General features: G+C 39.7%; 1 protein-coding gene across 2 annotated transcripts; it reads left to right on the top strand.

Annotated features, from left to right (window-relative positions):
* Positions 1-6,388: 6,388 nt before the first annotated feature.
* On the top strand, positions 6,389-7,068 carry LOC105084919 (PEST proteolytic signal-containing nuclear protein). 2 transcript variants are annotated; one of them, XM_031444505.2, is made up of 2 exons: positions 6,389-6,921; positions 6,969-7,025. In XM_031444505.2, the coding sequence occupies exons 1-2, from the start codon at positions 6,577-6,579 to the stop codon at positions 7,023-7,025; spliced, it is 402 nt and encodes a 133-aa protein (XP_031300365.2). In that variant the 5' UTR covers positions 6,389-6,576. The 2 variants fall into 2 exon arrangements, with proteins under 2 accessions (XP_031300365.2, XP_031300364.2); XM_031444504.2 differs by having other exon boundaries at positions 6,399-7,068.
* The last annotated feature ends 7,190 nt before the right edge of the window (positions 7,069-14,258 follow it).

Genomic DNA, 14,258 nt, shown 5'->3' with positions numbered 1-14,258 from the left:
CTCCTCCTTCCCTCTAAAGGATTTAGACCCTGGGACTCTAGTCACCTTTTCTCCCTCTGGCCCGTGCTCCTTTCCTTAACTAGTCCAAGGGAGCCACAGGGGCTCCATTGAGACCTGGGACACAGACCTCCCCACACCCCACATCTGTTTTCCTGCATCAAAATGAGAGAGGGAGTTCTATTCACAGTTGATGTTTGCTCTCAGACCTGTAACTGCTGTTGATTGTTTTTGGCTCTACTCCTGTTCTTAGATCCAGAGCTAGAGGCAGATTGATACCCTCAGCCTTCTGCCTGTGTCCCCAGAGAAATCCATCTAGTGGGGCTCAAGAATGATGCCTTCCTACCCCTTCATGATTTGTCCTTTAATTCTTTGAATCATTGCAACACGGGAACAACCATAATCCCCAGGGTGGACTGCAGTCCCCAGGATGGACCGCGCCCTTCAGGATAGATTACATTCCCCATGAACCAGATTCTTCTCTGATTCAACCTATAGAATTTGATTGTGGGATTATGCATCCCAGGATGCAATGCACCACTGCTATCAACTTTTCTCTGTTGCCCTTAGTTTTCAGGCAGAGAGACAGGGTGCACAGAGACATCTTACCCTGCCTGACTTACAGCTCATTATTTGGTTTTCTGGCAGCCACAGACACACAAAGTAGAATCTCAGAGAGGTATAACATGTCTTACTCCTTTTTTCAGTCTGGCCATGGTTAGATTTTTCTCAGCCCAGCTCCATTGGCAGTAACAGTGGATGGAAATATCCAACCTGTTTTGGCATTAGATTGTCTCTCAGTGTGAGTTTTCACTAGAGAGGAAGGAAGCTGATGGAGAATCCAGTTATCCTTTGCACAGGGCCTAGCGATACCTTCCTACTGCCCTCCACAGGAAGTTTACCCCACTCTCCCTGGGTTTCAATAGTCTGCACAATCTGGCCTAATCCTGTAATCCATAACCTCTGCTCCAAGCAGCTGGCCTCCTTTGCCTGTGTCTTCATGTCTCTTTTCTTCCTGGCATGGTCCCTTTTTATGTTCAGCTAAATCCTTCCATGTAATGCTGAGATCAAGTTTTATCTCCTTCATGAAGCCTTTTGACGATTTCAGCCTACACTGAAGTCCCCCATTTTCCTTCCTTCCTTCCTTCCTTCCTTCCTTCCTTCCTTCCTTCCTTCCTTCCTTCCTTCCTTCCTTCCTTCCTTCCTTCCTTCCCTCTCTCACTGAACGTTTGTTAGATGTTCATGCTAGGCCAATCACCATGCTGGAAATGGGAATCCCACAGTAAGTAAGGCAGGTTTGTTCCCTGCCTTCATGGGGCTGAGAGTTTAGGCATTATACAGACAAAAATCACACAGTAATAGATCCTTTCAGCTCTCTTTATAATCCTTATTTATTAATCATGGTAATTATTCTTTTCTTTTCTTTTCTTTTTTTCTTGAGAGGCCCTGAGGTACCTCAGAGAACCAAAGGAGAGCTGGAACCCCGGCTTCTGGGCAGCAGGAGGAGAGACTGTCCCGGGGTCTCAGCAGCAGAGATGTTTTGACTATGTAGGGCACAGCCTGGGCTTCCATAACTGCTCCTTTGGCGTTGCTGCCAAGTTTCAAGTCCCAGGGAAAACCGGCCTGTATAAGCTTGAGTCCGGTGATTTAGGTCCTTCAGCCAGGTGGAGGTGGGTGAGGAGGCTGGGGCCACCGGGACCTCCCATTTTGAGGGGCAACCTTTCTCAGAGCAGGGGGAATTGGGACCTGGAGCCACCCTCCCATGGATGCTGTGCTGCCCAGATGGCCCCTTTAAGGTTGAAGAACCCACTCCCCAGCTGCTGGGAGTACTGCAGGCCAGGTGGGGAGCCCCCGGCTGTCAGCACACCCTGAGAAAGTCCATCCCACCTGGCTTCCCACCGCAGTGACTGGTGGGCTGTGTGGGGCTGGCTGAAGGCCCGGCACGGACCATTCCAAAGGGACATCTCAGTGTCAGAGCTTCCCACAGCCCAGTTTCTCTGTCTGCCCAGGCAGAGTCCTTCCTTCCCCCAGTAGCTGGGGTCCCCAGGAGCATTCCCTAAGATATTCCTGCACCCTAATGTCTACCTCAGATTCTGCTTTGTGAATAGCCTGATCTGCAACACACCCGTGGAATTCATGATGCCGGTGGTGGCTGCACCCTTCCACACCTTATTACATATTGTCTGGCAGCTCATTAATTTCACATCTCATGCCTTCCACACCAGACTGCAGGCGTCCTGTGCGCTGCAACCTTCCCTTCCCTGACATCCAGCCTTCAACCCCGTTACTAAACCCATTCACTGACAGAGTGTCCCCAGGTGAGGGACAAAGTCACTCTAAATCTCACGTGTCAAAATGTTGTTTTAGGTGGATGGAAGATCTAATGCATCAAAAAGAGCTCTTTTAAAAGGGCTTCAAGCTGTAGTCAAGAGGTTTTGTTTTGTTTTGCCTTTTTGATTGTTTTCATTTGATGAGTGGCCAATGCACTGATTTTCTTGTGTGTGTGTGTTTGTGTTTGTGTGTGTGTGTGTGTAGAGGGGAGGTAATTAGGGTTATTTACTTATTTATTTTCTAATGGAGGTACTGGGGATTGAAACCAGGAGCTGGTGCATGCTAGGCACATGCTCTGCCACTGAGCTATATACCCTGCCCTGGATTACAAAAATTTTTTTTAATTGAAGTATAGTCAATTTACAGTGTTGTGTCAATTTCTGGTGTACAGCACAATGCTTCAGTCATACATGAACATACATATATTCATTTTCATATTCCTTTTTCACCATAAGTTACTCCCCCTGACTTCTGAGAGCAGAAAGTTCTGATTAAGGAGAATGAATCCCTCTGTGATAACGTGTTTTTTTTTCTCTCTGCTGTATGGGTTTTCCTTTTCTTTTGTCTCTGGGGAGTGCAGCCACATTACCTTACCAAACATGGTTAAGTACATGATTTTAAGAGCAGTTTCATTGCTTTATGAGAGAGAGAGAGAGAGAGAGAGAGAGTGTGTGTGTGTGTGTTGTAGGGGGAGCAGGGACAGAAATGAGCCTTCTAGACTGTGACATCATATATCCCAATGACTGGATTTGGGAGCTGGCTGGGTCCACAGTAGCCATGTGCCAAGAAGAACGAATGGAAAGTTGGTGAGGGGACCCAGGCTCGGAGCTTTAAAATAAGTATTTTTTCGTGAAGAGGGGATTTAGGAATAAGCCATCTCCACAAGCACTTTTGTAATCACCCCAATTCCAAGGCCAGAAAAGTGAGATTCCTTTTACCTAGAAAATGTTCAGTTTTACAAATGGAATAAAACCTTGACTTTCTCATCCTTTTCCCAGTCTCTTAAACACTCCCACCCCTACCCCTATTTGGACACTTGCAAAGGGAAGTTATTATCTCCCTCCCATCAGTCCCTGTCTGATTCTGATAATGTAAGAAAATTTCATATAGCTACCCCATGATGCTGGCATTTTCTACACTCAGGACACACGTGCAGTTTTCTTTCACTTTAGAAAAACTGCCGTGAGCATAGCGAGAAGAATAACTCGTGTTTTTTCTCTTATAAGAAATGTGCTTTTATGATAAAATTTTTAATTGATTAAAAGATGTGGGTAATAAATGTATATCTGATCCAAGTTTCAGCAAAGGATCCTTTATTGAGGTACAGGCTCTAAAAAGTTGTTTTAGGCAAGTTCCCAGAAGCAGTTTTTAAAACATAAGGCTGGATGAGGATTCTGTGATGCTAATGAATTCCGCCACTCCTTAGAAATAAATTAAGAGTTTCCTTCCAAGTGGAGTGGCTAGTGGGCTGAGAGGTAATATTTTAAAATAGTTGAGTCCAAGCATAAGCTGGATTTGCATTTTTTTTTAAAGCCTATGGTTTGCTTTTCACATTTTCTCTCTTCCCCAGTGACTCTGCCATTGCATGGTCCAAGTTGCTTTCTTGCAGAAGTACCGTGGGCTCATTTTATGAGGTGTGGAATAGAGAGCCAGACTGGTGCTTTGACTGGCTGAACTTTCCATCCTGCCTTAAACAACCTGGGAAAATCAGTGTGATTTATGACAGTAGTTACCTCTACTTTTACTTTGCCAGAAATATCTTCTCATGCTATCAAAAAGACCCAAACCTCCCAAACCGGCACATTTTGAGCCACTGTCATTTCTACCTCTTGGCTGGTGATCTGAGTGATTCATTAATTAAATAAGTTTATCTAAGGAACTTTCCTTGTAAGTGAGGGTACAGTGAAAATTGGTGGAGAGATCTAGGTACAGTCAATACAATCTTAAAGACAGGAGTGTCTACTGGCCAGATACATGTTAGGTGACTGCATGGTTATTCTCATGAATTATTCCCATGTGTTGGGCATAAAAGCCCAAGCTCATGTAGCTGGTGCTGGCTTCTCTAACATTTGTTAGAGAACATTTGTCTTGTTGTGCTAGCATTTTAGGTTATGTAAATCTATGTAGTAGAGATGAAATTTAGACATCCCCCCAATGCATCAACTACTCAAAAAGCACTTCCCACCACCAATGTTCCTGGAAGTTCAGGATGCCGGGCACATGTTTGCAAAAAGTTGCTTAGAGATGATCACTAGTACTAATATCTTTTAAACTGTATAGTGTCTTTTGCTTTCAGTACCTTACATACCTTCCTTTATAACTACTATGCGTTTGGAAATGGAAAACTCCCATTTTGCTTAGAGGTTAAAGCCACATGCATACAGGGGTTCCCTCCTCTTTAATTGTTTGGAAAAGTTTGAGAAGGATTGTTATTTGTTATTCTTTGAATGTTTGGTAGATGTCACCATTGGAACCACTAGGTCCACGGACTTTATTTTGGCAAGATTTTTAATTACTCTTCAATCTTCTTACTTATCGTAGTTCTGTTCAGATCTTCTATTTTTTCAGGATTTAGTCTTGATAGGTTCTGTATCTATAAATTTGTCCATTTCATCTAGGTTATCCAATTTGTGGGTGTACAATTGTTCAAAGTATCCTCTTGTAATCTTTTTTGTTTCTGTGGAGTCTGTAGTAACATCTCCAGTTTTATTTCTGATTTTAGTAGTTTGAGACTTCTCTTTTTTTCCATTGTCCTTCTAGCTAAAGGTTTGTCCATTTTTTTTTTTTTTTGATTCTTTCAAAAACAAACTTTTGGTTTCATTGATTATCTCTATTGCTTTTCTGTTTTCTGTTTCATTTATCTGTGCTTTAACCTTTATTATTTCCTTCCTTCTGCTAGCTTTGGGTTTCGTTTGTTCTTATTTTTCTGGTTCCTTAATTCATAGAGTTAGGCTGTTGATTTGAGATCTTTCTTGCTTTTTAATGTAAGCATTTATAGCTGTAAATATTCCCCTTAGCACTGCTTTTACTGTGTCCCATAAGTTTTGGTATGCTGTTTACATTTTCATTCATTTCTAAGTATTTTTAAAAAATCTTTTGTGTGTGTGTGTGTGGGGTAGGTAATTGAGTTTATTTATTTATTTTGGAGGTACTGGGGATTGAACCTAGTATCTTGTGCAAACTAGGCACACACTCTACCACCCTCCCCACCATTTCTAAGTATTTTCTAATTTCCTTTCTGATTTTTTCTTTGATCCAATGGTTGCTTAAAAGTGTTTTAATTTTCAGAAATTTATGAATTTTTCAGTTTTGCTTCTGTTATTGATTTCTAACTTCATCCTGCTGTGGTCAGAGAAGATATTTTGCCTAATATCTATCTTTTAAAATCTATTGAGACTTAATTTGTGGCCTGAGGTATGGTCTATCCTGGAAAATGTCTTATGTGCACTTTAGAAGAATGCATATGCTCTCATTTAGTCACATGTTCTGTATATATCTATTGGATATAGTTGGTTTATTGTGTTACATTTTTGGTTTCTCATCTCTCTGGTTATTCTACTCACTACTGAGAGTGGGGTATTGAAGTTTCCATCTCTTATTGTATAATTGTCTATTTCTGTCTTCAATTCTGTCAGTTTTTGCTTCTTATATTTTGATAGTCTCTCATTAGGTGCATAAATGTTTATAATTGTTATAACTTGTTGTATTAAAATTTTATTAACATATAGTATCCTTCTTTGTTTCTTATAAACTTTACTGATGTAAAGTCTATTTTGTCTGAAATAACTGAGAGCCACTCCTGCTCTCTTCTGGTTACTACTTACATGGAATGTCTTTTTCCAGCCTTTTACATTCAATGTATTTTTTTGTCTTTGGATCTAAAACGAGTCTCTTGTAGACAGCTTATTTAGTCAGATCATGTGTTTTTATCTACCCTGCCAATCTCTGTCTTTTCACTGAAGAGTTTAAAATCCATTTACACTTAAAGCAATTACTGCCAAGAAGGGACTTACCCCTGTCATTTTGCTAGTTTTTCCCTGTGCACCTTAGAGCTTTTCTGTCCCTCATTTCCTGCTTTACTGTCTTCTTTTGCATCTAGTTGATATTTTGTAGTGAAATATTTCAATTCCTTTCTCATTTCCTTTCGTGTATATTCTATAGCTATTTTCTTTGTGGTTACCGTGGGGATTACATTTAACATTCTAAATTTATAACACTCTAGCTGCAGGGGAGGTCGCGGCAGGGAAAATGGTGGACGGGAAGGCAGGAGAGCAGAAGCCTGAGAAACCGCAGCGAGCGGGAGCCGCCGGAGGACCTGAAGAAGAAGCAGAAAAACCTGTGAAAACTAAGACTGTTTCTTCCAGTAATGGAGAGGAAAGTTCCGGTCGCAGTGCTGAGAAGCGATCAGCTGAAGAAGAACTTGCAGACCTCCCAACAAAGCCTACAAAGATCTCCAAGTTTGGATTTGCCATAGGTAGTCAGACAACAAAGAAAGCCTCAGCCATCTCCATCAAACTTGGCTCAAGTAAGCCTAAAGGAACCGTTCCAACTCTTGCTCCAAAAACCCTTTCAGTAGCAGCAGCTTTTAATGAAGTTGAAGATAGTGAACCAGAAGAAATGCCTCCAGAAGCAAAGATGAGGATGAAGAATATTGGAAGGGATACACCCACATCAGCAGAAGCAAGTTCCTTCAATAAAGGAAAGTATGGGTTTTCTGATAACCAGAAGCTCTGGGAGTGAATTATATAATCTCATCTTGGAAATGTCCATGACCAAGACAATTAAATGATGTGCTTTGAAATTAGAGTGTAGGGTGGGTGTAAAGTTAAAAGGAACAGTTTCCTTTTTTAAAGAATGGTATAAGACTATCTTTGGAGCCTCCTCTTTTTTTTTTTTTTTCTTTTCTTTTCTTTTTTCTTAAGATTGAGTGGTATACTAATAAATGAGAATTTGAGATTAGAGGTAATTTTATGTTTTATATACAGATTTCAACATGTTTACTAATTTTGTAGTTTCATGTGCTTAGTTTCCAAAGGTTACAGATAATAAAAACATCAGAAATGGTACCTTTTTAAGAATTGCATATTTTTTTAGACACAACTATTAGCGCATTAAGAGAGAAGCAAATAGTTATTGTCTATTTAAACTGTAGGCAATTACTCTCTAATTTAACTCCCGTAGTAACCTAAACTGTCTGGCTCCGAGGAACAGCCTTATAGAGAAGGGAGTTATTGTATTGGGAGGAAAAAGTCTGGATTATTGACTGAAAAGTAAATTAGATAAAATACAGCTTTTTTTCCTAATGGGCATTTGTTTTGTTTCAAGTCATCATAAACTAGGTATTGCATTGCTGTCAGTGGATACAGATGCTTAGCTCTTTAAAAAGAACATTTTAAAGTTTTATGTAAACTGTTGAGTATTTGAAATAGCCCACTTCACTTTAAAGGTCTTGTCTACCTTCATGTGTCTTCAAAGAACAACCATTTGCTACCAAAGTAAATCAGTATTTTGAATGTGCTTCTCTTGGTTTTTGTTATTAGCTAGTTCCAGTAAGCATTTCCACCAGATCTTGAGGTAAATCATAAGGAAGCTGTTTCTTTTAAAATAACAAACCACCACCAAAAATTTAAATGTACATAATACTTAAATATCTGGCTGTTCTTATCTTTTAAAAGGTATAAACACACACAAAAAGGGCAATATTGTATAAAGATGGAAAACGAGAAAGATGCACTTTCTGTAACTGTATCAAAGCAAAGCATTTAAGTTACTAACTTGTGAAATCTGATTTGAACTTACTGCAGGAGTTCTTATTTAACACAATAATATTGGTTTATTTTAACTCTATACATATTAACCAGTAGCCTCTCAAAAGCACATTTTAGGTACTGAAAATAAAAGGAAAGAAAATGCATCTTTAAACATTCTGTGGAATCTTTGACCACACATACTTTGTTAGATCTGTGTGTTGTAGGATTGTGTTTTTATTTCGTATTCTTGTATTGTATATGAGTTCCTTTTTAATGTGACAGTTAAACACATCTTTAGAAACACAGTCACAGGTAAAAGTGTGTGTGTGTGTATGTGTTTAATCACTTTCAATATATGGGCCCATTGCCTTCTGGCCTCCAAAGTTTCTGAAGAGAAATCTGCTGATAATTGATTAAGGATCCCTTGTGTGTGATGAGTCACTTGTGTCATTGCTTTCAAGATTCTTTCTTTGTCTTTTGAAAACTTGATTATCATGCATGTTGGTGTGAATCTCTTTGAGTTTATTTTACTTGGAGTTTGTTGAGCTTCTTTGATGTTTATATTCATATCTTTCATCAAATTTGGAACTTTTTGGCCATTATTTCTTCAAGTATTCTCTCCACCCCATTCTTTGTCTCCTTTGAGGATTGCCACACTGCATATGCTGGTCTGCTTGATTATGTTCTAAAGGTTCCTTAGGCTGTGTTCACTTTTCTTCAATCTTTTTTATTTCTGTTCCTCAGACTTGATTATTTCCATTGTCCAGACTCCAGTTCACTGATTCTTCTGCCTGCTCAAATCTGCTTTTCAATTCCTGTAGTGAAATTGCATCATAGTGATTGTACTTTTCAACTCCAGAATTTCTTTTTGGTTCCTTTTAGTTTTTCTAACTCTTTATTGATATTTCCATTTTGTTCATATATCACTTTCTTGACTTTCTCTGCATCTTCCTTTTGTTCTTGGAGCATCTTTAATATGGTTATTTTTGTCTTTGGCTAGTATATCTGCCACCAGGTCTTTTCTGGGGACAGTTTCTGTTGATTTATTTTTCCCTTTAAATGGACTGTAGTTTCCTGTTAGTTTGTATGCCTTGTGATTTTTGTGTTGAAAACTTGGACATTTGAGTCTAATAATGTGGTAACTCCGGAGATAAGATTCTTCTTCTTTTCCTGGGTTTACTTTTTTTGTTATTGTTTTTGTTTATTGGATTGTTGTAGGCTGTCTCTGTGCTGAGGATCAGCCTGAGGTATAAAGTTAAGGCCCTTCTCAGATCTTTTCTGAGCCTTTTCCTGTGTATGTATGATCATTTTCTAATTGCTTCCATTTATGCAGTTGTTTTTGAATGTCCTAATCCTTGATGTCTGGCTCCTAAGAAGGGAAAAAGAGAGAAATGAAGGGTGAGGGAGGGGAACTGGCCCTTTACCTTCCCTGGAAGTCTCTTCAGCCAAAGGAGGAGGGATATGCAACAATGGGGGGAGGTATAACAACAGTGCCTGCCTGCCTCTTTGTCTGCAGCTCTGTGATCAGAAGCAGCAATTGGTGCTCAGAGCACAGGTGCCAAATATTTAGAGGACAAAGTCCTTTTTCTCACTCTGACAACTCCAAACTGTGTGCAGGAACAGGTGCACAGCTGCCTGCCATGTGGCTGGGGGTAGGGGACAGATAGTTGCTGCTGTGCTAAGAGCTGAAACTGACTGAAATTAATCAAACTTTAACATCCAAGTTGTCCCCTGGAACTTCCAAGCCTTCAATAAACTCCAGAGTTCCAAAATAGTTACATCAGGCAGATTCTGGCAGTACAATTGTTGCTTAGGTGGGGAGACAGAGTTCTGGTTCTTCCTACTCCACCATCTTCCCAGAATTTTCCCTTCTCTCATTAAAAAAAAATTTGTTTTTTGGTAAAAGTGCTAGAGACTAACTCCTCGTGATGTGTTTCACAGTTGATGCCAACATCCCAGGTGTCAGGGCCTTCCAGGTGAGGACTTTTGCTCCCAACTGAACCAGTAAAATTGGATTAATCAATTATGATGATCAGTCAATTATGAGGGGATGGAATTTTTTTTTTACCACTTAATAGGGAATCATTTGCTATTAGGGGATAGCCTGTCCTTTGTTTCAAAAGGTCAAAATAGTTCTAGCCCTGGCAAAAACTAGTTCTTGATTTAATAATATGTCTGTTGCTCAGCCTTAACCTATAGCAAAATTTCAAATAGGGGAGTTGAGATCATTTGAAAGGGTGACATGCAAATTTTTGAAGTACTCTATATTTATTCAGCCAGGCTAGAGTATGCAGTGTGCTCTAGGTGGATTCTATATTCTCCTAGCACTGTTCTCACTAGAAAAAGAGTTGTTTTAGCTGACTAGAATGCTCTTCTGTCTGACTGCTGCAATCCTAGGATGCATCTCACTTGCCTGCACTTTGTTCCAGTCGTTCCTGATCTCATCAGTGCAGTGATCTCTCTCTTCTCTGAAGCTCCACTGCATTTTAATCATTCTTTTATGGCATTTAACATGCCCTCTTCAGTCCTGTTTTTCTTTGTGTTTGTGATCTAATAGACTGTAACTGACATGGATCAGGAAGTGCCTCCCCCAAATGATGTCACTTTGGCATAAGAATTATTTTGAGTTGAAGGCATGTGTGTTCCTGAAATCCCTTATCTGCCTAAAAGAAGAGCCTCCTAAAGTAACTCAATTGTCATAAATCCCCTAGAGCAACTCTGATCTTTTTTTTGGACACAGGAGTCCAGAAGTTGGCATTATCACCAAACTATCATATCTCCCATTTATTCTCTTAAGATCTCATTTATCTTTCAAGAAATCATTTATGTTTTCATAAATGCCTTTCCTGCCCTCCTTCTAAGAAGTTATTTAGAAGAGGAGAGAAGAAGAGAAGTGGGGGGGCAAGATAGGGGTTGGGGATCAAGAAGCACAGACTACTATGTAATATAAGCTACAGAGATATAGATATAGCATGTATCTTATAATGATTATAAATGGAATATAACCTTTTTAAAATTGAAGTACCATCAGTTACAATGTGTCAATTTCTGGTGTACAGCACAGTGTCCCAGTCATGCATATACATACATACATTCATTTTCATTTTTTTATTAAAGGTTTTTACAAGATATTGAACATAGTTCCCTGTGTTATACAGAAGAAATTTTTTAAGAAATCTATTTTTATTTATAGTGGCTAACATTTGTAAATCTCAAACTCCCAAATTTATCCCTTCCCACCCCCTTTCCCTGGTAGCCGTAAGATGGTTTACTATGTCTGCAAGGATGTTTCTGTTTTGTAGATAAGTTCATAGTATCATTTATTTTCCCTTTCTTTCTTTCTTTCTTTCTTTCTTTCTTTCTTTCTTTCTTTCTTTCTTTCTTTCCTTTTCTTTCTTTCCTTTTCTTTCTTTCTTTCTTTCTTTTTCTATCTTTCCTTCCTTCCTTTTTTAGATTCCACAAATGAGTGTTATCATATGGTGTTTTTCATTCCCTTTCTGCCTTACTTCATTTAGAATGATGATCTCTAGGTCCATCCATGTTGCTATAAGGAATATAACCTTTAAAAACTGTGAAACACCGGAAACATATAATATTATACATCAACTATACCTTAATAAAAATGTAAATTAAAATAAATTTAAAAAATAAGCAGTGACTATATGTACTAAAAAAAATCATTTATGTTTTCATAAATGCCTTTTCTGTCCCCCTCCTAAGAGTCATTGATTTTCTCAGAAGTGGCCCTCCCACACTTCCCCAGCCCACCTTAACCAGCTACTTCTGTCACATTTTACTGTGAACTCCTGTGTATAAACATAAATAAAAATCTGTCATTTTTCTTGTAAATCTGTGTTTTGTCAGCTTAATGGGTAGCACCCCTGTCCCCCCATCACAAGAAGAGAGGATATGGAAAATGGTTTTTCTTCTTGACATGACTTTCTTGTTGGCAAAAGGAGGCAGTACCTGTAGTGCTAACCATCTGGACAGACAGAGTTGAATACCTGCGAATTCCTTCACTGCCATCTATCTCAAGTTAGTCTGTCTGAACCTCCCTTTACTTCATCAGTAAAATGAGGATAGTAACTTTACCTGTTGGTGAAAGATCAGCCCCCATCCCTGACGAGCCAAATAACTCAGAAACAAGGTCTTGGTGCTTAGAAGAAAAGAGGCAATTTTATTGCTTTTCCCGGGCAAAGGGGACTCACAGCAGGCTAGCGCCTTCAAAACTGTGAACCCACCTTGGGGATGGGGTGGGGTGGTTATAGAGCCATAGCTCAAACAATAAACAGAATCATTTTCTCATCAGAAGTCAGAATGGCAGCATGATGTCCCCAGGCAACCAGTTCTATAGAGGCCAGCAGTTAGTTATCTATCCCGTAAGCACTCAAGGTGGGTCTTCTTGGTAATTCAGGCTGTTTTCTAAGGTTACAGTCCTGTGACCTTCTCCTTGGAGAAGGACTCAGAGACCAAGCATGATTATAGCTTTTGATTACTCGAATAAAGTAGGAACAATAAGATCAATAGCTTTAGTTTCAACAATGGGCCTGGGACCATGAGTAGCAACCCGTCAGTCAGGTCAGGTGACCGTTTTAAAGGCGAGCATAAGAATGAGTAATCTGTTAGCCTAAGTGCAGCCATTTTATTAATCCCCCTTCATCCCTACCTTTTAGGGTTGCTGTGAGGGTTAAATCGGATAATGTGAAGGGCTTAGCATAGCGTCTGGCCCAGAGTGAGTATTCATTGAATGTTAGCTTTGGCTGCTGTTGTTCATCATGATGTTGGTAGACTTCACGGCAAACCTTTTATACGTTAGGACTTTGATGACTACTGAATTAGTTTGGATTGAATTTGGCATGTTTGGGCCTATAGGGCAGGAAAAATAATTTTCCCTCTACCTTTCCAAGTCCTTGGCAGAGACCCCTGTAATAAAAGACAGGTTAACAGGGGGAAAAGAAGTTTACTATCAGGTGTACCTCACGTGTACAGGGGGGATACCCAGGCAAAGATGAGGAACTCCCCGGGTGGCTTAGATTTCAGACTTAAATACCATCTTAATAGGGAAAGGGTAAGTCTCTTAGGGGAGAGTAAATAATTTTTAGGGAAGATGAATGGACCCTTAGAAGAATTGATGGGAGGTATGAGAGTTTGTGACACTTTGTCTCATCTTCTCTCCAGTGAGAAGAGTCAATCTTTCCTGGTAGGTGAAATTGCCTGGCAGGGGGTTTATGACAATTGAGTTCCTTTTGGAGGATCCGTCTTTAAGAAAATAAGGGAAGTTCAGGGAAAGCCTTGCCCTGCTTCTGCTTTTTTCTTTTTTAAACTTTTTTAATTTCTACATTTTGAAATCCCAGTCTGTCCCTTCCTATAGCTCAGAATCATCAATATACCTAAGTGGCATATTTTGGGATGTCCTGAACTCCTACAGTCATATTGTGGGATTCTGTTACAGGCCTTTATGCAGTCAATCAAAAAGAATTTAAAAGGCAACTATAAGAAAGTTTTAATTCTTTCCCTCCCCTGAACTCCTGTGGCCCTTTGAGGGCTCACACATTAAAAAATGTTTTTGTTTTATCTCCTCTACTTGATCTAAGTTTCTTGAGCATTAAGGACTGTCTGTGTTTATTTCCTACAGGATATAAAGTAGGTAATCAATAAGTATTTGCTTAGCAAATAAGTGATTCACTTGCTGTATCTTGCCCTGAATTTCCTAAACTTATCAGGCAATTTGTTTTGTGTTGGAGAGGTCTAGCCTGGTTTCTTTAAAACTGTTCCTAACATCAGAAAGGCATCATGATCTTTCCTGAGGGTAAAAATCTGCCCTTGGGGAAAAAAAAATCATTATTAGAACCAAAAATGGAACTCAGGAGTCCAGGACAACAGTTTTAAACATTTAATCTCACTTTTTAATGGATGTGAATTGCTGGGCATTGAAAACACTCAGACTGCAGGCTGTTCAGGCAGCAGCATTAAGGGGAACACATTGAGATCAAATCAGGAATTTGTGATGGAAAAGGTATGAAAGGTCATTTAGCTTCTGCCCCTCCTGGTGTCACCTCAGGGCCTGGGGGTGGCAGTGGGGGGGGTGGGTTGTTCTTTTTATGTTTCAAAATAGGAATGGAAAGAGAAAGCAGGGGACTTACAGGGGGAATTTGCATGAGAATAGGGGACTGGAGAACT

This window comes from Camelus dromedarius, chromosome 26, assembly GCF_036321535.1.
Source record: "Camelus dromedarius isolate mCamDro1 chromosome 26, mCamDro1.pat, whole genome shotgun sequence".
Taxonomy (NCBI): Eukaryota; Metazoa; Chordata; class Mammalia; order Artiodactyla; family Camelidae; genus Camelus; species Camelus dromedarius.
This window is presented reverse-complemented; position numbering and strand designations above follow the sequence as displayed.